The 26,874-nt window shown below is 41.8% G+C and overlaps 1 protein-coding gene across 11 annotated transcripts in view; it reads left to right on the top strand.

The window, feature by feature from the left end:
* Positions 1 to 26,874, top strand: part of LOC719082 (WASH complex subunit 2A) — a 64,687-nt gene that overhangs the window by 3,781 nt on the left and 34,032 nt on the right. For 9 of the 11 annotated variants that reach the window (XR_013398032.1, XR_013398033.1, XR_013398034.1 and 6 more), the window contains exons 4-16: positions 7,126 to 7,188; positions 9,200 to 9,373; positions 12,530 to 12,623; positions 13,969 to 14,030; positions 15,284 to 15,331; positions 18,295 to 18,405; positions 18,945 to 19,032; positions 19,657 to 19,728; positions 20,765 to 20,883; positions 21,354 to 21,411; positions 22,630 to 22,689; positions 23,079 to 23,252; positions 25,044 to 25,171. Coding sequence is in view for 8 of the 11 variants with exons in the window: in XM_028826307.2 (XP_028682140.2) it covers positions 7,126 to 7,188; positions 9,200 to 9,373; positions 12,530 to 12,623; positions 13,969 to 14,030; positions 15,284 to 15,331; positions 18,295 to 18,405; positions 18,945 to 19,032; positions 19,657 to 19,728; positions 20,765 to 20,883; positions 21,354 to 21,411; positions 22,630 to 22,689; positions 23,079 to 23,252; positions 25,044 to 25,171 (1,251 nt within the window). In the remaining 3 variants the exon portion in view is untranslated. The remainder of the gene's footprint in view (positions 1 to 7,125; positions 7,189 to 9,199; positions 9,374 to 12,529; positions 12,624 to 13,968; positions 14,031 to 15,283; positions 15,332 to 18,294; positions 18,406 to 18,944; positions 19,033 to 19,656; positions 19,729 to 20,764; positions 20,884 to 21,353; positions 21,412 to 22,629; positions 22,690 to 23,078; positions 23,253 to 25,043; positions 25,172 to 26,874) is intronic. The other 2 variants (XM_028826308.2, XM_077946362.1) reach the window with 1 other exon arrangement.

Below are 26,874 nucleotides of genomic sequence, written 5' to 3' on the forward strand. Positions count from 1 at the left end.
CACCGAGTTAGCCAGGATGATCTCGATCTCCTGACCTTGTGATCTGCCTGCCTCGGCCTCCCAGAGTGCTGGGATTACAGGCCTCAACTACCCCACCTGGCAAGGGACGTTTTCTTTGTCCCCAGTGTGCCTGTACCGAGTTGGTACTAGATTGGTACTAGATTGGTACCAGATCCACACTTCAGTGGGGAGAAATGGGGAACATCATATAGTTTTTCTGAATCACTGTCTTAGGTCCTGTCTTTTCTCCAGCTCTTCTTTTGTAGCCAAGTTTTCGTAGATTCTGAATTTTCCATGATGTAGTTTTTGTGGTTTTGTTTTATTGTGTTTTGGTGATTGTTCTTTATTTCTGTCCACTACTGGGGATTTCCTGTTTTCCTTCCATCTCTCCATCCCTTTAGCCTTAGCTTTTTTTTTTTTTTCTTCCAAGACAGAGTCTTGCTTTGTCACCCAGGCTGGAGTGCAGTGACACGATCTCGGCTCACAGCAACCTCTGCCTCCCGTGTTCAAGCAATTCTCCTGCCCACGCCTCCCAAGTAGTTGGGATTACAGGCTCCCGCCACCAGCCTGGCCAATTTTTTTTTTTTTTGTATTTTTAGTAGAGACAGGGTTTCACCATGTTGGTGAGGCTGCTTTCAAACTCCTAACCTCAAGCAATCTGCCCACTGCAAGCTCTGCCTCCCTGGTTCAAGCAATTATCGTGCTTCAGCCTTCCAAAGTGCTAGCATTACAGGCGTGAGCCACTGCGCTCGGCCCTTAGTGTAAAGTCTTGATGCCCCTTCGCCTTCCAGTCTGCTGCCAGAACTCTTCTCTGGATATGCTAGTTGCCACTGCCAAATCTTAATTACTTCCCAGACCTTCTATAAGGCCACATGCTATGTAGGTTTTTTTCATTTGTGGCAGAGCATGATGATACTGAGAAAACAGTTGATGCTTAATAAAACTGTGAAAAAATCTTGCTGATATATATTTGTAAGTGATCTGGCTTTTTTTTTTTTTCTTTTTGAGATGGAGTCTCACTCTGTCACCCAGGCTGGAGTGCAGTGGTGCGATCTCGGCTCACTGCAAGCTCTGCCTCCTGGGTTCATGCCATTCTCCTGCCTCAGCCTCCTGGTGGCAGGGACTATAGGTGTCTGCCACCACACCTGGCTAATTTGGCATTTTTAGTAGAGATGGGGTTTCACCGTGTTAGACAGGATGGTCTCGATCTCCAGACCTCATGATCCTCCCGCCGTGGCTTCCCAAAGTGCTGGGATTATGGGCGTGAGCCACCGTACCTGGCAATCTGGCTTTTTAATGTTTTTTTTTTTTTTTAATCCTGACATCAGTACTTGGATATTACAATTCCAGCTTGAATTATGGTGCCATTTGGTTTCATGGTAATTTATCAGAAACATTCAAAGTCAGATAACTTTCTGGGTTTTATTAATTAGCCTCAGAGGCAGCCACAAAGTTGCAAACTGTATTATAAAGTTAGTGAAACAATCTGAACTTTCTAGGGCGAGAACAGTCAGGACTTTCTAGGGCAAGAGAAATTAGTACCATTAGTAAAGGCTCAAGAGGGGACTCGGAGGGAGAAGAAATACTAATTAACATTGGCCAGTGTTCTAGTGTCTAATTAGAAGGCAACACAATTCTAAAGGCTTAATTAATCTGTTAATTTAGGAATTGCATCCTGAAATACCAAGTGCCATAGTTAATGACTTTAGTTTGTTAAATGAACTGGTGAGGGAGGATTTTTTCTTTTTAAAGTCAGTTGTTTCAAAATCTTAGCTTTGTAAAATTTAAAAAAAAAAAAAAATTCCAGAATGAAACAAATTAACCCATTTATGCCCAAGGTTAAATTTTTTTTTGTGAGAAGCCAGACCTTGGCAATGACCTTGAGCAGTAAGATATATGTAACTCCCACAAGCTTAGCGTTCCAATAATGGGACACTAGGCATAAATGGATTAATTTTCCAGATCATCTTCCTGTTAATTTATGAAAGCTGAATTTTGGTCATTTTTCCCTCCTTTTCTACTTTTCTATTGAAGAAAGAGACGGAGTTGCTGAAACTGTCAAGTACTCAGCAATTAGAGAGAAGGAGGTAAAGCCCAAAAGCCTTATTGGCATATAATTTCCTGCACAGGCTTCTCCCTCACCACCTAGACCTGCTTTGTTTTACATAATGCCTCTTGCTTTTGAGACTCCAGCCTTCTCATTCCTTGGAAATGCCATATGCCCTGCTGCTATGAGGCCTTTGCTTACATTGCTTCCTATGCCTCTACCCTTTGATTGATATCTATCTGTCTTCTAGGTCTCTGCTCAATTATATTACTTCCTCCTGGACCCTCTGCACTAGGCAGACCCCCTGGATAAAAGCACTTGAAGCATCACATTCTTTAGTAGACTTCTTATAATTGTAATTTTACAGTTATTGATAGGATTTGATGAGTTGAACCCTCTTGCTAAATCAAGCCCCATATTTTTAACAACAAATATATTGAAGGGTCCAGCACAAGCCTGATACTTAGGGACCCAGTGAATTCTTGAATGAATGACAGTATGCATAAATGAAAGGGACCGGGGCTGTGTATAATCTGTTACTCTCCAGCCCTGGTTCCTTTTTCCCCACTTCCCCACTTTCCCCTTTTACCTTGTCTCCCCAGATGAGGATCAATAGCAAAGATACTTAACAGTCCTGGGTATAGCTATCTGACTGTAAATTGATCACAAAACACATGAAGCTATGAGTTTAGCAGGTGAGGATAAAAGAAGTTAGCATTGGTTATCTGCTGGATATAAAGTACTTGAGACTGCATAGTCCTGCTCACCCTGAAAAGACCCCATGGGCTTTAGGTACCATGGGTTTAGGTTTCTTAGATGTCGTGTTTGGCTTTCTAGCTGCAGGCTGCTGCTAGGTGACCTTGGTAGCTGCCAGGTCTTAAAGTCTCACTTTTGAGATTTACTTACCTTTTTGGGGTCCTGACTTTGAAAATTACCAAAGTGATTTCTGATCTATAGAGCAATTAGGAAAAGTAAGAAAAAGAAAAATCATGTGAAATTTCCTCAGCTGAAGGGGAGACTCCCAATGTTTAGTACATATAGTCTAATTCCATTTCCCATGCAGATGTCAGGCTTAAAAGAATTGAACCTACAGTAGGCTGGGCGTGGTGGCTCACACCTGTGATCCCAGCACTTTGGGAGGCCGAGATGGGTGGATCACGAGGTCAGGAGATCAAGACCATCCTGGCTAACATGGTGAAACCCTGTCTCTACTAAAAAATACAGAAAAATTAGCCAGGCATAGTGGCAGGTGCCTGTAGTCCCAGCTACTCGGGAGGCTGAGGCAGGAGAATGGCGTGAACCAGGGAGGCGGAGCTTGCAGTGAACCGAGATCGCGCCACTGCACTTCAGCCAGGGCGACAGAGCGAGACTCCCATCTCAAAAAATAATAATAATAAATAAATAAATAAATTGAACCTACAAAAAATCAGCTATTCCAAATTAACCAACCATTGAACTTTTCAGTGTATTTCTTTCTGTTCTTGTTTTGTTTTTTAACTTTAACTTTTTCTAGATGACTGTATGTGTGTGTGTGTATTTGCATTTGCAGCCTACTTTTTTTCTTAATGTGAACTTATTTAACCCGTCTTTGAGACTTTTGTGAACTTAATTTTTTTGTTCTTAAACCATATCATAATTTATTTAATCTCCCAATATTTATGAAATGTTTCATAAATAACATAAATGTTTCATAAATAAATAGTAAACTTCAGAGAGAAACCACAAGTGCTAAGAAAATGTAGCACCTAGCATCAGTAGTTTCATATTTTGCCACGTTTGCTTGAAAGGTGCCAACCCCGCATATTTGTCCTTGACTCTAATCATTTTGGGTGGGGATTCCTTGGTATCTCTGCCTTTTTATTCTTTTTTTATTTTTGAGACAGGATCTCCCTCTATTGCCCAGATTGGAGTTCAGTGGTGCAAACAGCTCACTGCAGCCTCAAACTCCTGGGCTCAAGCCGTCCTCCTACCTCAGCCTCCCGAATAGCTGGCTGGGACCACAGGTGTTCACCACCATGCCTGGCTAACTTTTTATTCTTTTTCCCTAGAGAAGAGATTTCATTTTTATCCCTTATAGATAACCTTTATTGTGTAGTTGTTCTTTTCCTCATTGACTATTACGTATGAATGTTTGTGTGTGTTTATGTGAAAATAAAATCAGGCCTCCATGGAATTGTGGGTCTATTTCTGTCCTCTACTGTTTGTTTTGTTTGTCTGCTATCTGCCAGTATCATAATCTTAAATACTGCAGATTTCTGATGTCTTATTAGGGCAAGTCCCCATATTCTCTTTATTCAGAATTGTCATGGTTATCAGTCTTTGGCTTTTTACTTTTCTGTGTGAATTTGAGGATTATCTTTTACTTACTTATTTTTTTCGAGATGAAGTTTCAGTCTTATTGCCCAGACTGGAGTGCAATTGCGCTATCTTGGCTCACTGCAACCTCCGCCTCCCAAGTTTAAGCGATTCTCCTGCCTCAGCCTCCTGAGTAGCTGGGATTACAGGCGCCCGCCACCACACCCAGCTAATTTTTATATTTTTAGTAAAGATGGGGTTTTGCCATGTTGGCCAGGCTAGTCTCAAACTGCTGATGGCAGGTGACCCCAAAGTGCTGGGATTATAGGCGAGAGTCTCCCAAAGTGCTGGGATTACAGGCATGAGCCTCCCAAAGTGCTGGGATTACAGGTGTTAGCCACTGCCCCCGGCAGGATTATCTTACTATATTGTGCCACAGAATATTTTATTAGCATTTGATTTGAATTGCATAGAATTATAAATTTGGTATTTGTGACTTTCTGCTGGAAATCATGATACCATAAACATTCTGATGTTTGCATTTATGATAATTTTCATTGGAGCTAAATTTCAAGAAGTAGAATGTTGGGTTAGAGGATATGATCATTTAAAAACAACATTGATCAGATTGGCAGATACTTAAAGATGAGTGGACAGGAGCCATTGCTGGCAAAGATTTGGGTAATGGGCACTTGAGTATGCTGCTGGTGACAGGGAATTCTACACATTTGTGCATAGAATCTGGTAATGGCTATTAAGATTTATTTATTCCCTCTCTAGGTAAAATCCCTCTCTAGGTAAAAAGAATAAATAAATAACCAGTTTCAGCCAGGCACAGTGGCTCACACCTGTAATCCCAGCACTTTGGGAGGCCAAGGCTGACGGGTCACTTGAGGTCAAGGAGTTTGATACCAGCCTGGCCAACATGGTGAAACCCCCTCTCTACTGAAAAAAAAAAAATGCAGGCCAGGCACGGTGGCTCACACCTGTAATCCCAGCACTTTGGGAGGCTGAGGCGGGTGGATCACGAGGTCAGGAGATCAAGACCATCCTGGCTAACACGGTGAAACCCCATCTCTACTAAAAATACAAAAAAAAATTAGCTGGATTTGGTGGCGGGGAGGCTGAGGCAGGAGAATGGCATGAACACAGGAGGTGGACCTTGCAGTGAGCCAAGATGGCGCTACTGCACTCCAGCCTGGGTGACAGAGCAAGACTCCGTCTCAAAAAAAAAAAAGGCAAAAACAAATTAGCTGGGCATGGTGGTACGCGCCTGTAATCCCAACTACTCAAGAGGCTGAGGCAAAAGAATCGTTTGAGCCTGGGAGGTGGAGGTTGCAGTGAGCCAAGATCGTGCCACTGCACTCCAGCTTGGGTGACAGAGCTAGACTCTGTCTCTAAATAAATAAATAAATAAGCAGGAAGGGTAGGAGAGCTCTAAATATGTGCACGTGTTTGCTTATATTTGTGTTAAGAGGCTCAGGAAACGAGCATACACACCAGGCTTAAATTGGGTATTCCAAGGATCAAGCTGGGGGTAGGGAGGGAACTAGTTTAAAATATGTCTCTTTTACATGTGCCTTTATATTGACTTAAAATTTTAAAAATTGAGATAGAATTCACATACCATAAAATTCACTCCTTTAAAAAGTATACAGTTTGGTGGTTTTTAGTGTACTCATAAAGTTTTATAATCACAACCACTAATGCCAGAAGATTTTCATCAGTTCATTTATATTGACTTTTTATTTCTTTCTTCTTAAGAAATTTTAATTTCATTTCATTTTAGTTTTGAGATAGGGTCTCACTTTGTTATCCAAGCTGGAGTGCAGTGGTTCGATCAGGGCTTACTGCAGCCTTTACCTCCCAAGCTCAAGAGTTTCTCCTGACTCAGCCCCACAAGTAGCTGGAATTACAGGTGCGCACCACCACACCTGGCTAATTTTTCTATTTTTTGTAGAGATGAGGTCGCACTATGTTGCCGAGGCTGGTCTTGAACTCGTAAGCTCAAGTGATCCCCTCGCCTCAGTCTCCAAGAGTGCTGGGCTTACAGGCATGAGCCACTGCACCTGGCCTATACTGACTTTTTATAACATGCGTGTTGTACTTTGATAGTTTTTAAAACATAAAAATAATTTTAAAAACCAAGAATCACAGTGATCTGGCAGAGCAGTGGGTCTGTTCTGGAAAAGAGAGTCTTGCCTACCCATGCTCTCAGGGTCAGTTAAGTGCTCAGCCTTTCTGGCAAGTCAGTGGTAGATTTTTCTCTCTGCTTTCATACAAATGGGATAATAAACATTTATCAACCATTTTAAGCAACTGAATGAAAATAAGTTTTGCCTTTACCATTTTACTTGTTCAAAATCCTAAAGTTCTTGTTTCCTAGTTAATAAATTATACCAGTTAACATTCTCCGTAACCTGGGGCGAGAATACTGTATCATTGCCCATCAACATTATTAAGTTAAATGAAAAGGTGTGAAAACTGATATCATACTGTTTTTGCAGCTCTTGGTTTACAATGAGGTTAAAGTTTCATCATGTTTCCTAGTCATTTGTATTTAAATTTTTTTTTTTTTTTTTTTTTTGGTGAATGGACTACTCTTTGTTGTTTGTCCATGACCCACTGTTACGGACACCCACTAGTAGTAGTCTCAGCCCTTTGTTGAATAACCATCTCCTTCCCCATCTTTGTCCTTAGTTACTTCGCGTTTAATTCTTATATTGTGATTTATGTCCAATGAGATGCTGACCTTTTAACATTGAGTTTGCTTCTATATTTAGCGTGTATACGATGAAGAAGTGGAGGAGCCAGTACTCAAGGCTGAGGCAGAAAAAACAGAGCAGGTACTTGTATGAAATCACTCTTCAGCTGAGTTTCTGACTTTGAAAAGTGTGATGGAGATCGATGTGTTTTGTGGGAGCTGGGGGATGGTGGGCGGGCGTGGGAAAGGGAGGGACTCCTCCTGACAGCAGCCTAAGAGGGGATTCTTTCTTTTGTTTCTGAAATGTAGTGTATTAACTAATACAGAGATCAAATCCTTGAATTCTGGTATAAGACTAGAGTAGAAGTCAGCAAACTTCTTCTGTAAAGGGCCAGATAGTAAATGTTACAGATTTGGAGGGTCACAGAGGTCATTTTTTTCCTGTGGCTTCCTGAATTACAGATGGACCAACCTTCTTCCTGAGGTCCCCACACCAGAGCCCAAAACATAGCTTAAGAGGTTCTGGGTCACACTGACTTCTTAGCACTCCAGCGGAGATTCCTTTTTCTTCCACTCAGGAAGGCACATGGACTGTGAATAAGTTTATTATTGGAGTAGCTTTGAATTTGTTCTCATTTATTCAGAAAATATGGATTACCTGTGAAGGCTGGCGCTTTGTCAGCAATTATTACTTGTAACAGATGAAGCTGTTAGACTAGGAAAAGGGTATTCGAAACCAGCTATCGTTTTGCCTGTTGCCAGCATTAAAAAAAAAAAAAAAAGTTATTTTATTTTATTTTTTATTTAAAAAAAAATTTTTTTTGAGATGGGGGCTCTCTGTCGCCCGGGCTGGAGTGCAGTGGCACATAATCGGCTCACTGCAACCTCTGCCTCCTGGGTGCAAGTGATTCTCCTGGCTCAGCCTCCTGAGTAGCTGGTACTACAGACGTGTGCCACCACCTCACTGGCTAATTTTTTTGTATTTATGTAGAGACAGGGTTTCGCCATGTTGGCCAGGCTCGTCTCAAACTCCTGACCTCAAGTGATCTGCTCGCCTTGGCCTCCCAAAGTGCTAGGATTACAGGCATGAGCTACCATGCCCAGCAGATTGTTTTATTTTTAATAGAACTCAAGGATTTGCTAGCCATTTAAGTGCAGTAGTATCTGGTTATACCAATTCAGGGTTTAATTTGAAGGTGATAGGTATTTAGTGAACTATTTTTAAAAACCGCTATATATTTCATACACATTTTCACAAACTCAGTACAATATTAGCTATTCAACTCAGAATCAAGCATATCCAAGTAGAAAAATACACAACCAAGATAAAAAAAGTTCAGTTGGAAAGACTTCAGTACTTGAGATAAAAGACTAAAATACTCATAAAGTTTTTTTTGCCTTTGGCCCTCAGAACAACCTTCTAGAATATTTGTGAGGGGGTGGAAATGACGCTAAATATTTTTCGGTATTTCTCACAACGGCACACTTGTGTCTGCAGGGACTGCCACTGAGAGCTGCTGTTGCAGGAAGAGGACACCTGAGGGAGATTCTCAGCCTGTTGGGGATATGAACAAACCTTTTTTCTTGAGTGGGGCATTGTTGTAGGGTATTCACAGAATACACCAGAGATGAAAATGACCCCTTTTGATGTAGAACAGATTTATAAAATAATTGTAATTGTCCGATTTTTTTTTTTTTTGTCTTTTTAAACTGGTAATTGAAAAATGAGACCTCTGTGACCTTCCTTCTAAGTCTTAACACCTAAAATTACCCAAGGGATAACCAGGGCTTGTGGGATAGTCATGGTGAGTCTGAGAGTCTAGGCCCTCCAGCAGTGGGGAAACAGCGTGCATTCACTGTTAGGATACTTCTCCACACAGTAGTTGCACCTCTGCTTTTGTAGACAATGACCCTGGAGCTCTGGAACCTTGGGTAGTTTGATGCATGTCCAGAAAGGTGCAAACTTGGGATTTAAAACTTGCAGTCTTACTCCAAAGTCTGTGTCAAGGCATTCAGCAGAATTTGACTTTGTTAACATTTTTAAATAAGTTTTTTTGGAGCTTGAGGCTAGGCTTTAGAGAACATTCACAGTATTCTCTTGGGGTGGTTATCAGTATGTTGGAGATCCATATTGCACGGTATTTATTTTGTAGGAGAAGACTCGGGAGCAGAAAGAAGTGGATCTCATTCCTAAAGTCCAGGAGGCTGTGAACTATGGCTTACAAGTATTGGACAGTGCCTTTGAGCAACTTGATATCAAAGCAGGAAACTCAGACTCTGAGGAAGATGATGCTAATGGGCGAGTGGAACTGATCCTTGAACCAAAGGTGAAGACATTCAACTTAAATATTTATTGCACACCTGTTATGTTTGGGCTGTGTTACTTGGGCACACGATTAGTAAGTGATGGACTTAACCTCTGGGATGTGAGTATGTCATTTAGTAGTGTCACATTGACTCCACCAGAAAGACACTTTACCCGAGCACTGATGGAGTACTTGTGAGGTGCAAGGCAACATGTCAAGTTGGGGGTGCAAAGATGCAGAGCATGGCCTCTACTCTCAAGGTGTGTGTTGCAGTTTGGTGGGAGTGAGGAGACATTCATATGAGTAACCATTGTAAATCCCCTGAGAGAGAACTGACTTCCAGCTGGAACTTTGGGGCAAAGATGATATTTGAATTGGGGTTTGAAGGGTGGGGAGGCTCAAGAGAGATAGAGTGTTGGGAACCTGAAATTATGTAGCTTGGACTAAGGAAGACTGCAGAAGAGCTGAAAGGCATTTGGGTTGTTTCCGGTTTGGGCAATTATTAAATACAAATGAAGCTGCTGTGAGCATTCATGTCCAGGCTCCTTCATAGCCTAGTGAGTGTTGGTTGCTTGACTAAGACTTTCTTCCACGTTGTTCAGAGAGATAACTGGGGCAACACAGAGTCTCTCAGTAGTGAACACGAAGTTACCACGGTGATTTATAGGAAGAGGCCTTGTGACACATAAAGCCTTCCGAATTAAAACATGCCACGGAACCAAACTCTTTTTTTTTTTTTTTTTTTTGAGACGTAGTTTCACTCTGTCCTCTAGGCTAGAGTGTGTGGTGCAATCTCAGCTCACTGCAACCTCCGCCTCCTGGGTTCAAGCGATTCTCCTGCCCCAGCCTCCCTAGTAACTGGGACTACAGGCACCCACCACCATACCCAGCTAATTTTTGTAGTTTTAGTATAGACAGGGTTTCACCATGTTGGCCAGGCTGGTCTTGAACTCCTGACCTCAGGTGATCCGCTGCCTTGGCCTTCCAAAGTGCTGGGATTACAGACATGAGCCACCGCACCTGGCCTGAACAAAACTCTTCTAGTCATTCTTTAGCTGAACATTTCTCATCCAGTTTGAGCTTTGCTGAGTCACACCAAATTGAAGCAGATCATTTGGCACTGACCCGTACACTTGCTGCTTGGATTTTCACTGTATGTCTTTAAAATTCAGCAGTGGACTCTGGGAAATGTGTTGCCTGGACCACATGTGATACTTCCAAGACAGATAGCACTTTCTCTCTTTTTTTTCCCCTGGCAGAGAAAGTTGTGGAGGTACACTTTTCTTTTGTAGGAGGATCTGGGGATGTCTTCTGAGTCAGTGAGAATTAGTCCAAATTCACGCTGTCTTTGCCTTATACTCCATTGGTTGCTGTGACGTCATTGAACCTTTACATTAACCTTCCCAATCTTTCTGTTGTGTGAAGCATCAGAATTATTCTCCCCTGACCCAGGGTCCTTTGACAAGGAAGAGAGATCATTGCCGAAGGGCAGTGCCTCACAGGGGACAGCATTTCCTTCAGCAGTGGAGGTAGGAGGCTGTACAAGAGTGGAGCACTTTCTTGACCCTTGACCCTTTTTTTTTTTTTTTTTGAGACAGTTTCACTCTTGTTGCCCAGGCTGGAGTGCGGTGGTGCAATCTCGGCTCACTGCAGCTTGTCTCCTGGGTTCAAGCAATTCTCCTGCCTCAGCCTTCCAAGTAGCTGGGATTACAGGCGTGCGCCACGACACCTGGCTTATTTTTGTATTTTTTAGTAGAGATGAGGTTTCACCATGATGACCAGGCTGGTCTTGAACTCCTGACCTCAAGCGATCCACCCACCTCAGCCTCCCAAAGTACTGGGATTACAGGTGGGAGCCACTGCAACCGACCGACCCTAAATTTTTAACGTGCGTTTGGTGTGGGACTGACAGGAGAAGATGGCTGACATGGGCAGATCTCCAGCATGTGCTGTTGGGGCCACAGTCTCCTGCACCTCACTCTGTTTTCTCATCTGGTCTTATTTTACCAACTTCACTTTTCTAAATTCAACAGTGTGGAACCATTAGGGGGTATTGTTCTTCTGTTTCTTGGGTTACAATTTTTTTTTTTTTTTTTTTGAGACAGAGTTTCGCTCTTGTTGCCCAGGCTGGAGTGCAGTGATGTGATGTTGACTCACTGCAACCTCTACCTCCTGGGTTCAAGAGATTCTCCTGTCTCAGTCTCCTGAGTAACTGGGATTACAGGTGTGCACCACCACACCTGGCTAATTTTTTGTATTTTCGGTAGATACTGGGTTTTACCATGTTGGCCAGGCTGGTCTCAAACTCCTGACCTCAAGTGATCCACCTGCCTCAGCCTCCCAAAGTGCTGGGATTGCAGGCATGAGATTGCCCGGCCTAATCTATCTTTATGTTTATATATATATATAAATTTTATATATATATAATTTTTTATATATATATATATAATCTCATTAGTACTATCTTTTTAGAGGACGGCTCGCCAGAATGTTCAGTTTCTTTCCTTGGTCCTCCTCTTGGACCTTATAATAGGAGGTTGTACCCTTTTCCCTGTTTGCTTGCTGCTGATAAACTTTTGGTAGGCTTTTGCCATTTTTGTTAAGTTTTGTTAATTAGGCCCTTGGGGAGGGAGATTCTGTGTGATTCAGCTTTACTTCAGCATGTTTTTTTTTTTTTTGAGATAGAGTTTCGCTCTTGTTGCCCAGGCTAGAGTGCAGTGGCGCTATCTCAGCTCACTGCAACCTCTGTTTCCTGGGTTCAAGTGATTCTCCTGCCTCAGCCTCCCGAGTAGCTGGGATGACAGGTGCCCGCCAACTTGCGTGGCTAATTTTTTTGTGTTTTTAGTAGAGACGGGGTTTCGCCATGTTGGCCAGGCTGGTTTCAAACTCCTGACCTCAGGTGATTCACCCGCCTCAGCTTCCTGAAGTGCTGGGATTACAGGCGTGAGCCATGGTGTCCGGCCTTACCTCCTTGGCATCTTTACCTAGGATTTGACTTTTTAAAAAAATCAGTGAAAAACGTAATTTTTTTTTTAACTTTTAGTCCTGCTGTGTTTCTTATTCACCTTCGTTATGTAGCTTGTTTAGGATAGTCAGATGGAACAGGGTATCAGGTGGCACATGTAAGTTTGTTTTCAGCTGAAACATTTGATAGTTTATTCCTTTCATGATGTACAGGATCTATACATTGATCGTCCTTTGCCATATCTCATCGGGTCAAAGCCGTTCATGGAACAAGAAGATGTAGGTCTTGGAGAGCTGTCCAGTGAAGGTACTTTTCTTCACCAAGTACTTTTGTTCCTTTACATTTATTTTTTATTTTAAAATAATTTCAAATTTTACATTAAAGTTTCAAGAATAGTTCAAAGAACTCTCATATACCCTTCACCTGGGTTTACCAGTTAATATTTCACCACATTTGTTTTATTGTTCTTTACATATACATAATATTTTGTCTTGAACCTATTAGGGAGACATCATGCTCATGCCGTGTTACTTCTAAATGTTTCTCTGTGTGTTCTTTTTTTCTTTTCTTTTCTTTTTTTTTTTTTTTTTTTTTTTTGAGACGGAGTCTTGCTTTGTCGCCCAGGCTGGAGTGCAGTGGTACGATCTTAGCTCACTGCAACCTCGGCCTCCCAGGTTTAAGCGATTTTTCTGCCTCAGCCTCCTGAGTAGCTGGGACCACAGGTGTGCACCACCACGCCTGGCCAATTTTTGTATTTTTAGTAGAGACGGGGTTTCACCATATTGGCCAGGCTGGTCTTGAACTCCTGACCGCATGATCCACCTGCCTTGGCCTCCCAAAGTGCTGGGATTATAGGCATGAGCCACTGGACCCGGCTCTTTTTCTTTTTCTTTTTTTTTTTTTTTTTGAGCCGGAGTTTCTTCTGGTCACCCAGGCTGGAGTACAATGGCCTGATCTTGGCTCACTGCAACCTCCGCCTCCTGGGTTCAAGCAATTCTACATCAGCCTCCTGAGTAGCTGGGATTACAGGCACCCGCCACCACGCCTGGCTAATTTTTGTATTTTTAGTAGAGATGAGGTTTTACCATGTTGGGCAGGTTGGTCTTGAACTCCTGACCTCAGGTGATCCTCTGTGTGTGTTTTCTAAGAACAAGGACATCTCTTGTGTAACCACAGTAGAATTACAAAGCCAGGATATTTTCCTGGACATAAGGGTATCATCCAGTCTGCTGCTATGTTCACATTTTGCCATTTGTCCCAGTGACGCCCTTTTCAGTCTCTCTCTTTTGTTCTCTGGTCCAGGACTCAATCCAGGACCAGCCACCACATTTAGTTGTCAAATCTCCAGTTATGTTTTAGTCTGATGCCATTTCTCAGCCTTTCTTTGCTTTTTATGACCTTGACACCTTTAAAGAGTACAAGCAAGTCTTTTTTTTATTTGTAATGAATAATTTTTTGGGAGGGAGATACTTCAAGACTACATAAATATGTAATTCCTCACCATAATGAAGACACTTTCGATTCCAGTAAGTGGGTATAGATGGTTTTATCAAGATCTCTGTGATGCTGTTGTGTGGTGGTTTGTGATTTTGAGCTAAGGACATTTTCTTGTGAATATTGGTGTGGTGACCCTTGTCTCTCTTCTCAACAGAAGGCTCTGTGGGCAGTGATCGTGGCAGCATTGTGGACACTGAGGAAGAGAAAGAAGAGGAGGTAAGGGCTGTTTGGTATGACCAGGTCACAGTGGGCAGCAAACTTAAGATGGGCCTAGCAGGCTGAGTAAATAGCATAACTGTGAATTCGTGATCTGCTTCTGTAAAGCTTTTAACAGTGATAGAAGCCACATTCTGATCATTTTTTCCCAAGGGTTAGATTTCCTTTTTGTCTTATGTACAATAATAAGGAAAGCTGCTTTAATCTCTTTCACTATTATCCTCTCTCCTACCTTACCACCAAATATCTCTTTCACCCAATGTATTTTTGAGAAGGGCAACTTAGATGTTTTGGTGGAATCTCTTCCTAGGATATAGTCTTAGAGTATATTCTGTCTTTAAATAATTCTAAGGAAAAAAAATCTACATTTAGAATTTTTGTAAACCATAAAACCTAGAGCAGGATATACTGAAAGCAACCACTTACATTCTATTTTGCTGCTGCCTCTAGCGCCTTCATGTCCACAGAGCATAATCTCATTCCCTTGCCTAGAGTTTGAGGTTGTGGGACTTGACTACAGTTGAATCTGTAGTTGTTCTTTAGATGGGATATTCGTTATTGCAGGGGACACATCCATGTTGCAGGAGAGTCCTCAAGTATGGGATTTCCGAAAGGAGACAGTGTTGTGTGTGTGCTTTTCTCTTCCCATTGGTCCCGCTTTCTGCACTCTCCCTCCCCTGCCCTTCTTCCAGTCCTCCAAAGAAAAACCTAACAGCTGGAAATAAGCTTTTCTTAAGTACCTTCGTATAACAAAAGCAGTGCTCATTAGCGGAATCCCTTGCTTTTAGCCACCGATGTAGCACTTTACCAAGCTGCTGTTAGCAAATATTGATGTTCCCTTCTTGGAGCTAATGAAGTAGTTACCCTAATGAGAGGAAGTAGAGACAGTATAGTCCGAAATGTAAAATAACACAAACTGACTTTCAGTAATTTAGTTAAATGTGCAACTCTTACTTTAAACCCAAAGGCAAGAGTTGAAAGTGCAGGTGATGTGAACAAATTGTCAGAGGCATTTAAGTGAACCACAAAAATTACATGTTAACTGGAACAACCCTTCACAATATTGCCAGCTACCCAGCTTATCTGCACCGTGATACTTAAAGTGACCAGTAGTCAGTACAAAGAGACAGAGTGTCAGAGCTTTTTCTCCACTTGACATAGAATCAGCCCGCCCCAGAGACTTAGACCTGAAATCATTTCTGTGCTTCTGGGTAAAGTCTGTTTAACAACAAAGCCTTTTTTTCCCCCAAAAGGAGTCAGACGAAGATTTTGCCAATCATAGTGACAATGATCAAAACCGGGTAAGGCTCTTGTATTCAAGTGACTTCGTTTTTACATTTTAATTGAAGCATAGTATATATACTAAAATTACTTTGGAATGATTTATGACAAAGTAAGGATTTTTTTCATGTATACAATTTATTTTCCTTTAAGCATTTCATGTATTTAGGCTAACTACCTCCTTTGTATATTTTTTTTTCAATTTTGCTTTATAGTTTATTTTTCTTAGAAAACAAAGAAGTAAAAAACAAAATTAGAAAACAGCCTCTAAAAAAAGACTCAGTTACCCAAACTGAACTACTTTGCATGAGTCCCTCTTCTGTTTTAAAATTGGAGACAATCTAGCAGTAACATTAATGAATATTCACAAGATGAAAACTTTGATCCTACTGTCTTAGCACAGTTATCTTAATTTTTGAATATTTGTCTAAGGGCATATTCTTATCACAGTGTGCATCGTTTATTTTCTGCCGTTTTATGTTAACATTTTATAAATATTTCCTTATTTATTTATTTATTTATTTTTTGAGATGGAGTTTTGCTCCTGTTGTCCGGGCTGGAGTGCAGTGGCATGATCTCAGCTCCCTGCAAACTCCGCCTCCTGGGTTCAAACAATTCTTCTGCCTCAGCCTCCCAAGTAGCTGGCATTACAGGTGCCCACCACCATGCTCGACTATTTTTTTTGTATTTTTAGTAGAGATGGGGTTTCACCATGTTGGCCAGAGTGATCTTGAACTTCTGACCTCAGGTAATCCACCCACCTTGGCCTCCCAAAGTGCTGGGATTACAGGCATGAGCCACCACACCTGCAAAATAGCCTTTGCAGTTTGCATTGTAAATTTCTATACTTTTAAACATACTGAATATGATACTGTCATGGTCTCTAAATGTGTAAGGGAAAGAGTTTATTTCTAGAGTTGTACTTTTGATGTGATAATGTATTCAGTATTTTCTTTTTCTTTTTTCTTTTTTTTTTTTTTTTTTTTTTTTGAGACAGAGTCTCGCTCTGTTGCCTAGGCTGGAGTGCAGTGGTGTGATCTCAGTTCAATGCAGTCTCCGCCTAAAGGGTTAAGCAATTCTCATCCCTCAGCCTCCCTGAGTAGCTGGGACTACAGGTGTGTGACACCATGCCCAGCTAATTTTTTGTATTTTTAGTGGAGTCGGGGTCTTCCCATGTTTTCCAGGCTGGTCTTGAGCTCAGGCAGTCTGCCCACCTCACCCTCCCAGAGTACTGGGATTACAGGTATGAGCCACCATGCCCAGCCAATATTTTTATATATAGAAATCCTTTGCTTCTGTGAACTGTTTCTTCAGAATAAGGTGGTATAGACTTACGTTAATAACTTAATGTCTGGTGGACATTCTCCATTAAGTATTATGCATGTTGATTCTCCTACAGTCTCATCAGTGGGGTGATTAAATATTTTTTAGTTAAAAATTTGCATTTGAATTTCATAACTGGGAAATATTTTTTTCACAAAAATGTTTAACTATCAAATGATGGATTTTACACTTTCTGGTTGGTACTGTATTTTCCTGGTTGTATTCATAAATGTTGATCTTTATAATTTTAATGATCAGTCTTCACAGGATATTTGTTTCTGTGGAATTTCCTATTAAGATCTGTAAATACAAAGAGTTTTTCTTTTCTTTCTTTTTTTTTTTTTTTTTGAGATGGAGTCTCTCTCTGTTACCCAGGTTGGAGTGCAGTGGCACGATCTTGGCTCACTACAACCTCCACCTCCTGGGTTCAAGTGATTCTTGTGCCTCAGCCTCCCGTGTAGCTGGGATTATAGGCATGCGCCACCATGCCCAGCTAGTTTTTATATTTTTAGTGGAGACAGGGTATCGCCATGTTGGCCAGGCTGGTGTCGAACTGCTGACCTCAGGTGATACACCTGCCTCAGCCTCCCACAGTGTTGGGATTACAGGCGTGAGCCACCACGCCGAGCCACAAACAGTTTTTCGAATACAGTACAGTATAGTGAGTAAAAGCACTAGCTTATGCAACAGGTTGGTTTTGTGTGCTGCAGCTAACCTCAAAGTTGTAAGGATTAAATTAGATAATAAAGTGCTTTTAGTAACTTGCCTGGCACAGTTCGTTGATTCAGACATTGAGAAAAAAATTTTTAAATTATGCATAGTAGTGTGTACCTTTGGAAAAATTAGAACTTAACAGATAAGGCTAAGTTTGAGCCTTCTAGTCCTTTCCTTCGCTGCATACTCTTCAGAGGTAACTGGGATCGTGCTCTGGGAGCATATCTTTCCAAGTCCGTTTCTTTGCTTTCATAAATACATCTGTTTCCATAGAAATGCTGTCGTGTTTGCAGAGGGGGCGTGGTATCATCCTGGATTTGTTATTCTGCTAATTGTTACAGCTTTTACTTTTTAACTATTATTCAGTATTCTTACTAAGGTAAGACTATGCTGATTTTGTTTATATTTCTCTAGTAAAAGGCTGTGCGCGGTGGCTCATGCCTGTAATCCCAGTGTTTTGGGAAGCCAAGGCGGTCAGATCACCTGAGGTCAGGAGTTTGAGACCAGCCTGGCTAACATGGTGAAACCCTCTCTCTACAAAAATACAAAAATTAGCCAGGCGTGGTGGCAGGCACCTGTAAGCCCAGCTACTCAGAGGGCTGAGGCAGGAGAATGGCTTGAACCTAGGAGGCGGAGGTTGCAGTGAGTCGAGATCACGCTGATGCACTCCAGACGGGGTGACAGAGCAAGACTCCATCTCAAAAATGTGTGTGTGTATATATATGTGTGTGTGTATATATATATATATATTTTTTTTTAATTTAGATTCGAAGTAAATCTTGTGTATTATTTGTTCCAGCACATCTTTTGCTTCATGACTTGCTGCATCATGATTATGATTATTATTTTTAAAAGCTGTTACCTTTTTGAAGGAGGAGCCTAAAGGCTGACAGTATCTCTTTAGCTTAATAACTAGTAGTTCTAATTTGGTATTTTATACTCTTAGCACACCACACAAATGAGTGATGAGGAAGAGGATGATGATGGCTGTGACCTTTTCGTTGACTCCGAGAAGGAGGAGGAAGATATTGAGGACATTGAAGAAAATACTAGACCTGTAAGGAAGACTGGAGTTGCTATCCCTTGGCAGGGTTTTAGAACCAATGACTTGTTTCTTTTATTGTCACTTACTTTGTACCTCTCTCATTTTTGCATATTTGTCATTTCATTTCCACTTTGGAAAATAATGGCAACCTTCTCAAATTGCCTCACAAGTACCACTTTCTTGTCCAGATATTATGGTTTTATGAGTCAGATCATTCAGAATATGTCTGGTTCCAGAGTTTGAAGACTGTAGTGGTCCTGTCTCTCTGCCCCTGCACTTTTTTCTTACTTTCTTATTTGGATTTTTAAGTATTAAAGTGAAGTATTAAAAAAATAAGGAAATAAAGAGCATCTCCCTTTGAAGGAACATTTTATGAGTCCTGTTCCTTGGGTGAGCTGTGTAGGGTATATATGTTTAAATTCATTTAATTAAACTGTTTTCTCCTCAGTTCAATTTCTTTGCTCTTGTATACACAACGTTGTTAGATGTCCAAACTTGAAGTGTACTAGTTTGTTACAAAAAAGCAATTCTTTTGATTTCTCCTGCTGTAGAAAAGAAGCAGACCTACATCGTTTGCTGATGAGCTGGCTGCCCGCATCAAGGGGGATGCCGTGGGCCGAGTGGATGAGGAGCCTACAAGTGAGCCCCAGACGCACTGACGGGGAGTCGGGGAGGGGTAGTGCAGGGCCCTCTGCTGGCTTCATCAAAGGCGGATTTCCCTTTTTATTAGTAATCACTATGGCAGAAGAGGCTTAAATTGTAGCGCTTATTCCTTTTTTGGTTAATGGACTCCTTTTGATAACTAAACACTGTGGACCCACAAGAAAAACGTACATGTACACATGTAGATAACACTTTACATATAATTTCAGGGGATTAATGGAAACCAGAGAACCATGGGTAACAACTTAAGAATTCCTGTCTGAATATTTACTCCTATATTTTGAACAAATAAGAATGTGCTACATAGCATATTCTAGTTATATAACAGAGTAGAAAGATAACATAATAATTCCTTCAACAAATACAATCCTGTTATGCACATGAGCCTGGTATGAAAGCAGAAGCCTTCTGCCGTACAGAGAGGCTCTTGAGTGCCCACTGTGGGCAGGGCAGGGGGTTCAGTGCTCTAGTGGAGCTGAGATGAAAGGCAGATGTCTTGCTCTTAGCTGTGAGTTATGAGGATGACAGATGTGGAAAGAACCAGGATGTGTATACTGAGGGAGGACTTAGTACTATTAAAACTGTGAACTATTCTTCAAGCCTTATCCTCAGGAGAAGCAAAACCTCGGAAGACACTCAAAGAGAAGAAGGAAAGAAGAACTCCTTCAGACGGTGGGCCTTTTCCCTCAATTTTGTTATTTTAGGAGCCCTTTGACTCAAGATTGTTGCTTACATAAATCATAAAGTACTGCTTTACATGCTGTTTTCCCTCTGACAAGTGGGTCTGTCTCCATTTACTTTGCTAAAGCCCCTGGGCTGGGCGCAGTGGCTCACGCCTGTAATCCCAGTGCTTTGGGAGGCCGAGGCGGCCGGATCACGAGGTCAGGAGTTTAAGACCAGCCTGACCAACATAGTGAAACCCCGTTTCTACTAAAAATACAAAAAATTAGCTTGGCATGGTGGCAGGTGCCTGTAGTCCCAGCTACTTGGGAGTCTGAGGCAGGAGAATCGTTTGAACCTCGGAGGCAGAGGTTGCAGTGAGCCTTGATCATGCCACTGCATTCCAGCCTGGGTGACAGTGCGAGACTCGGTCTCAAAAACAAACAAAAGCCTCGGAAGGCATGTTTTGGAGTGCTGGGAGGAGATGTGGGTGTGGGGTAAAAATTCCTGTAGAGATTTGATTTATTAGATTTTACAGCAATCATTTCTTGTCTTTCTAGAATTCTTTAGAAGTATAGAAACTTAGGGATCTCTAGCTTTTGTTTTCAGTAAAGGGTACACCAGGCCTTTTCCTATTGAACAGCCATGTCCATTACATTTCACTTGTCCCTGTGTCAGTCTGCAGATCCCTTTGTTTAGTCTGCCCTTCCTTCCCCCAGATTTGTGGGGAAATGGGTCTTGAATGTGACATCTGACCTGAATGCTTGCTTCAGGGTAAATCTAGATCCAGGGTGCTGACCTAGAGAATGAATGCTGTCTGCTGCAGACATTGACAGACTTGAGAGTGGAGGCCCAGAGAACCTTTTGAGTGTGTCAGTGGACTGTGCCAGGGGTTTAGTGTGAAATTCGTCAGACTGCCTCACGCTTTGTTAAATAGGGTCAGATAAACTCCATGCTAGTTTGGAGACGTTGCAGATGCCAACCCGGGAATTTGAGTTCTAGACCCATCTTTAATGCTCTCTGCAAAACACTGCTTTCTGTTTGCTAGATGAAGAGGATAACTTATTCGCACCCCCCAAGCTGACCGACGAGGACTTCTCGCCATTTGGCTCTCGAGGCGGCCTGTTCAGTGGGGGCAAGGGGCTCTTTGATGATGAGGACGAGGAGGTGAGTCCATGGTACCCAGCAACACTCCCTGCAGCTAGCTGTGTCGGGGGTCCGCAGGGAAGAAATAGGCTTTGTTTGTTTACTGGGGGAAAAACAGCTCAGTTGGAAGTTGCTTCTGGTTTCATATTTTGGGACATTTTGAATTAAGAATCACTGAGTGAAAAATACCATATCCTTCTATCCTTTGTTAGGTGAGGAGAAGATGTGCACGTGTTAATGTGAATAATTTACTAGGTGATTGTTTCTTGCCTTATCTGTTGTCTTCCGTGTTTGTTTTTAATTCCTGGACAGGCCTAAATTATTTTAGGATCTGATTTTACCGTAGTTATCACTTTGCAACTGATTTTCTGACAGAGTAGTAAATATGTAGCTTTAAATCTTGTGGGTTACTTTTCCTTAGAAATCCTCAAATGCAGCTATGCTTTCTCCTGGTTTTTTAAATTCTTTGTCATATACCTTATTACAACCAGAGTGACCTCTTCATGGAAGCCCCCCAGGATCGGCCAGCTGGAGGCTCTGTTAAGGAGGGTAAGCTGGGGCTGGTCAGCTGCGTCTCGGTGTGCAGAGTTCCTTCTCACTAGGAGATGGAACCCCAGGGTTGTTCCCAAGCCTCGTTTCTGTGTTAAGCAGGAAGCTGTTGTTTTTACCTTGGTCCAATTGAAAGTAATTCATCTTCACTAATTGATGTCTTGGAAAAAACAGAGTACCATCTGTAAACCTGTATCACAGTCCTGCCTGTTTGTTAGGAGAGAACTCATAAAAAGTCAGACAAGAAAAGTACCCTAGAGCAGTGTAGAGGATGGTTTTCATTGAATGAAGTTTAATTTCAAGAAACATTTTTAACATTCTCTATAAAAGTTGGAGACCAGTAATTCCCCAACGCAGTGTGCATTAAAATCTTCTGTGCAGTTTTTTTTTTTTTTTTTTGGTATTTTTAGTAGAGACAGGGTTTCACCATGTTGGACAGTTGGACAGGCGGGTCTTAAACTCCTGTCCTTAAGTTATCACCCACCTCGGCCTCGCAAAATGCTGGGGATACAGGCATGAGCCACTGCACCTGTCCCATTTGTGCAGTTTTTTAAAAACACAAATACAAATATATTTTTTAACATACAAATGTTACTCAATAGGTTTGTGGTAGTTCTCCGGACTTGGAAATTAGTGATTCTAAGTGCCGAGCCTTCCCAGCACCCACATCAGAGCTGGGCCTTGGAGGCCACTCCTTGTGCTTGCTGTGTGGGCTGCTAGCCTGGCTCTGCTCTGCTTTCTGCTGTCCACGTTTTGGCATCAGTGACTTGCTTGGTTCCCCCCTTTGCTCTTACTGTCTATATTTTTTTACTGACGACTCACCTTTTTGCGGTTCTTTTTTACTTGTTCATTCTCATCCAACTGGAATGGGTAGAGCTGGAACTCTTTGGGGGAGCCCTGGTCGTTCTGTCCCTGCCTCTGCCAGCTGTGTTCACCACCTCCCTTGGTGTCCCCCTGCTGACCCACTGCTGTGACTTGATCACAGTCAGCATGCTCTTCCTTTGGAGTCACAGCTCAGATTTTGTTAATCCCAAGAAAAATGTCCTGACATCGGTAGAGAGGAAAATACTAAAGAATTTTAAGATGGCTTGTTCAGGAAAAATTAGTTTCAAAAGGTCTGGTAGTAGCTGTGTGTTACACTGCACACGTTTCAGGAAGAAAATAGCAAGAAAAGTTATTTCCCTTGTGAAATGGTTATCACTTGCTTTCTCATTCTAGAGTCTTCCTCATCCAAACCTGGAAAGAAAATCCCAGCAGGAGCCGTTTCTGTATTTTTAGGTAACATAACCTAAGGTTTGTTTTCTAAAAACTGTACAAATACTGTTTTTTCATTTTCAAAATTATCTTCTAAAGCCTGGCTGGGGACGAGAAAGCACCTGGGAGCTTCAAAGGGCTTTGAGCAGCTTATAGAAAGAGCTCATTTACTGATGTTAGCTCTTATTCTCCTAGAGCTCAGTGGCCTTGGACTTTTTTGTGTATGAATGACCTGGTGATTCTCCATGGTGAGATGTTCTGTAGCAGTAATGGATAGAGGCTATCTGGCCCCGTTAACGCACTTTGTGGATTAACTGAAATGAGAAGTTCTTGGTGGGTGATAATTATTTTCTGTAAATCCAGCAGGCGCACACTGGCTCACAGCTGTGGCTGTCTTGTCCCTCCGCCCACAGGAGACACGGATGTGTTTGGTGCTGCCTCCGTTCCATCACTGAAGGAGCCCGAGAAGCCTGAGCAGCCCACTCCAAGGAAAGGCCCCTACGTTCCCCCTCCCACTGGCCTCTTTGATGATGATGATGATGACGACGACTTTTTCTCGGCACCCCGCAGCAAACCTTCCAAAACAGGTACCTGCTCCCGCCTCTGTTTCTGGGACTTCAGCCAGAAAAAGAATGTTGCCTAAAAAGGACTTAAGCTCCCCTAGTTTTGTATCTCTTATAGTACCAGAATCCCTTCTCCAGCATTCCTGTCATTGAGCTGTTGTGTCTGTACTTACATAGGTGTGGTGCCTGGGAGGTCTGTTTTGTGAACCAATCTTTTCTGCTCTATAAGCTGATTACTATGATTATTTTCCTTATAGAGAGTGGAAATCCTTTTCCCTATAATTTTTGCTTGCAATTTCCAGTTCTGACCTTTTGTATTGTAAAGTTTTAATCATACTTTCTTCCAGCCGACCTTAGTTAATTACATGAGCTACATGTTGCATGCTGGCCGTTTAGTTCCCAGCTTCTCTTCTCTCTGCCAAAACGCTCGGGTGGCCTTGGTCTTTCCTCAGATGATGGGGTTTTCATCCCCTTGGCCACTTTGGCCTTCTCCTTCCTTTTCCTCTTAAATGTAAGTCCTGTGTTCCTGAAGTCATTCCTGTAAATCATTTGTTTTTAAATGTGCAGATGAATCTCCCAGAGGCTTTTGTCAAAATGAAGATTCTGATTCAGTAGGTCCAGGGTGGGGCCTGAGAATTTACATTTCCAGCAAGCTTCATGGTCTGTAGATCACACTTGGAATAGCAAGACAGATTCGTTGACTGCTTTTCTGGAAAAGAAAGGTAGCTCCCTAAGGTGCACAAGATTTTCAGCAAGTTGAAAAAATAAAAAAGGATGGCATAGGAATAGATGGAACTGAATATATTTAGAAGCAGACTGTCTGGACTCACTCTCCTTTTCAAACGTTAGATGTAGAAAGTAAGGATGGAAGCCGAAGTGTGAGGGAAAACGATAGCCTAGTTAATCTAGAAAGAGTACAAATGGATACAGAATGCACGCAGGTCTCAGTGAAGTTGACAGTGAGTGAAGTTAGTAGTGCTTTTTGTAGCTCCCCAGGGCTCTCACTTAGTGGATATCTTTGAGAATTGATTTAGAATCACTAGTAAATTGGTGCTGCTTTCTTTGACAACTGCTATTCTCTTCGGACATTCATGAGTCAGTGACCTCATTTCAGCAACACATGCCCCATTTGGTACAGCGGTGCTTATGGTGGTGAAAATAGTCATCAGTAGGGTAAGCTATGGCCCTTCTATTCAGTGGAATATAGTACAACTGTTGAAAGGGTCTACGCTTGTTGACTTGGGAAGATTTTATAGGTACATTAAATGGAAAACACATAAATAACTAAAGTTAATTCATTAGTACATTCTTTGGGGGAATTAGAAGCATGTATGCTGAGCTGTTCCCAAAGTCCATCTTGTTTGAGTAGACCGGTGGGATTATGAGGGGATTTCAGTATTTGCTTTTATCTGCTTTTGTACAGTTTGATTTTTTTAAAGCAGGAGCCAAGCCCTCATTTCTCAGATTCCTTAGATGAGTAACTTGGTGGCCCTCTTAAATGATCTTTCTTCCTCTAGGTCTCTCTTCACCATGTAAGCCAGTCCAAGCTACTCTAAGCACAGGTGATGTCTGCTTGGATAAGCATGTCACCCACGTGGTTAAACTATCTGTTCTGTTTTTCAACTGAGCTGTTACTATGCTCTTTGAAAAATTCCAAGGGAAGAGTATAGTTTCACTTACTATTTCTGTATAACTAATCAAGAAACAACATAACTTTTTATATTTATTCTTCAGGAGAGAAGAATTTTTTAATCTATGAATTTTATGATAGGATGTTTGATATTAGTGTAATTTTATGCCTTGGTATTTTTAAAGGCAAAGTCCAATCCACTGCCAATATCTTTGGTGACGAAGAAGGAGATCTGTTCAAAGAAAAAGCCCAAGCATTGCCAGAAGCCACTATGAGTCAGACAGATGAAAATAAAGCAAGAGCAGGAAAAAAGGTGAGCAGGAGGGAAGAGTTAACGCAGGAGCATTGATCTGTGGCGTTTTAATAATTCATCCGGAACCCAAAGGGAAGTATTGTTCCCTTTCACGTTCATATTGAAGAACTTCAAACAGAAAGTGGAAAGAATATTGCAGTGAACACCCAAATAACTACCACCCAAACTGATCAGTTCTTAGGGTTTTGGCAAATATTTTACGAATATAAACCTTGTTACATATCTATTTTTTTCCTGAACTATTTGCATGCAAGTTGTTTGAACTGTTTGCTGCATGGAACTGTTTGTGTGTAGTCATTGTGACATTCTACCCCTAAATATTTCATTAAGCCTCTCTTGAAAAGACTTCCATATAACCACAGTGCCATGATCAACAGCTGTGAGACTAACAGTAATTCTATAGTAGAATCTAATATCTAGTCTGTATTAGAATTGCTCCAGTTTGCCCCAAAATGTCTTTGTAAAATCACTCCAACAAATAGAATACAGATTTAAAATTATCTCGCCTATAGTTTATATTGTAATTTCCTCTCTTGTTCCCAAAATGCTGTTTATAGCAGCAGTCCCCAACCTTTTTGGCATTAGGGACGTAAGGAGAGTGCAACTTGCAACCTAGATCCCTCGCAGGCAGGGTTCACAATAGGGTTTGCCCTCCTGTGAGAATCTGATGCTGCTGCTGATCTGACAGGGGGAGGAGCTCAGGCAGTAATGCTTGCTGCTCACCTCACCTCCTACTGTGTGGCCCGGCTCCTAACAGGCCATGGACTGGTCTGGGGACCCCTGCTTTATAGTATTTGTGTGTGTGTGTGTGTGTGTGTGTGTTTTAAGAAACCCAGGATTCAGGCAGTGTGTCTGCATTGCATTTGGTTGTCCTGTCTCTTTGATCTCCTTAATTTAGAGCAAAACCTCCCACATCTTTTTTTTTTTTTTTTTTTAATGTCGAGCCACTTGTCTTGTAGAATGTGTCACACTGTGAATTTGCTTGATTATTTTCCTATGAGTAGATTCAGGGTCAGCAGTTTTGGCAAAAATACAAGCAGACAGGGTTGTGCACTTCCGTTGGATCATCTCCCAAGACACATCAGGTCCACCGTCTGCCTCATTCAGACACGTTTGTCACTTGGTTGTTAGGGTGCCCACCACACTGCTTCACTGGAAAGGACCCTGTTCTCTTTTGGCATTTGTAAGTTGATCTCTAAAGTGATAGTTGAACACAGTGTGAATATCTGTTATCTCCCAGCCTTTTACTCAGTGTTTTAAAAATCCATTGATGATCTTTTCCTGAATCAGTTAACATGTTAGTGAGCATAAACAACTGCTTTTTAAATTCTGTATTTCTTATTAGTTGACATTTTTCTGAAAGAAGATCTTTCTTTTCCCCTCCTTCCCCCATTTTTATTATCCCTTTGGAATCATGGATTCATTCTTCAGTGTAAATGATAATCCGTTACCATCATTCTTCTTCTTCTTTTTTTTTTTTTTTTCTTTTTTGAGACAGGCTCTTGCTCTGTTGTCCAGGCTGGAGTGTGGTGGTGCAATCACAGCTCACTGCAGCCTCAACCTCTTGGGTTCAAGTGATTCTCCAACCTCAGCCTACCAAGTAGCTGGGACTGCATTCACATGACACCATGCCCAGCTGATTATTGTATTTTTTGTAGACTCTGGGTTTGACCATGTTAGCCAGACCATCATTCTTTTGATGC

Source organism: Macaca mulatta, chromosome 9 (genome assembly GCF_049350105.2).
Source record: "Macaca mulatta isolate MMU2019108-1 chromosome 9, T2T-MMU8v2.0, whole genome shotgun sequence".
Taxonomy (NCBI): Eukaryota; Metazoa; Chordata; class Mammalia; order Primates; family Cercopithecidae; genus Macaca; species Macaca mulatta.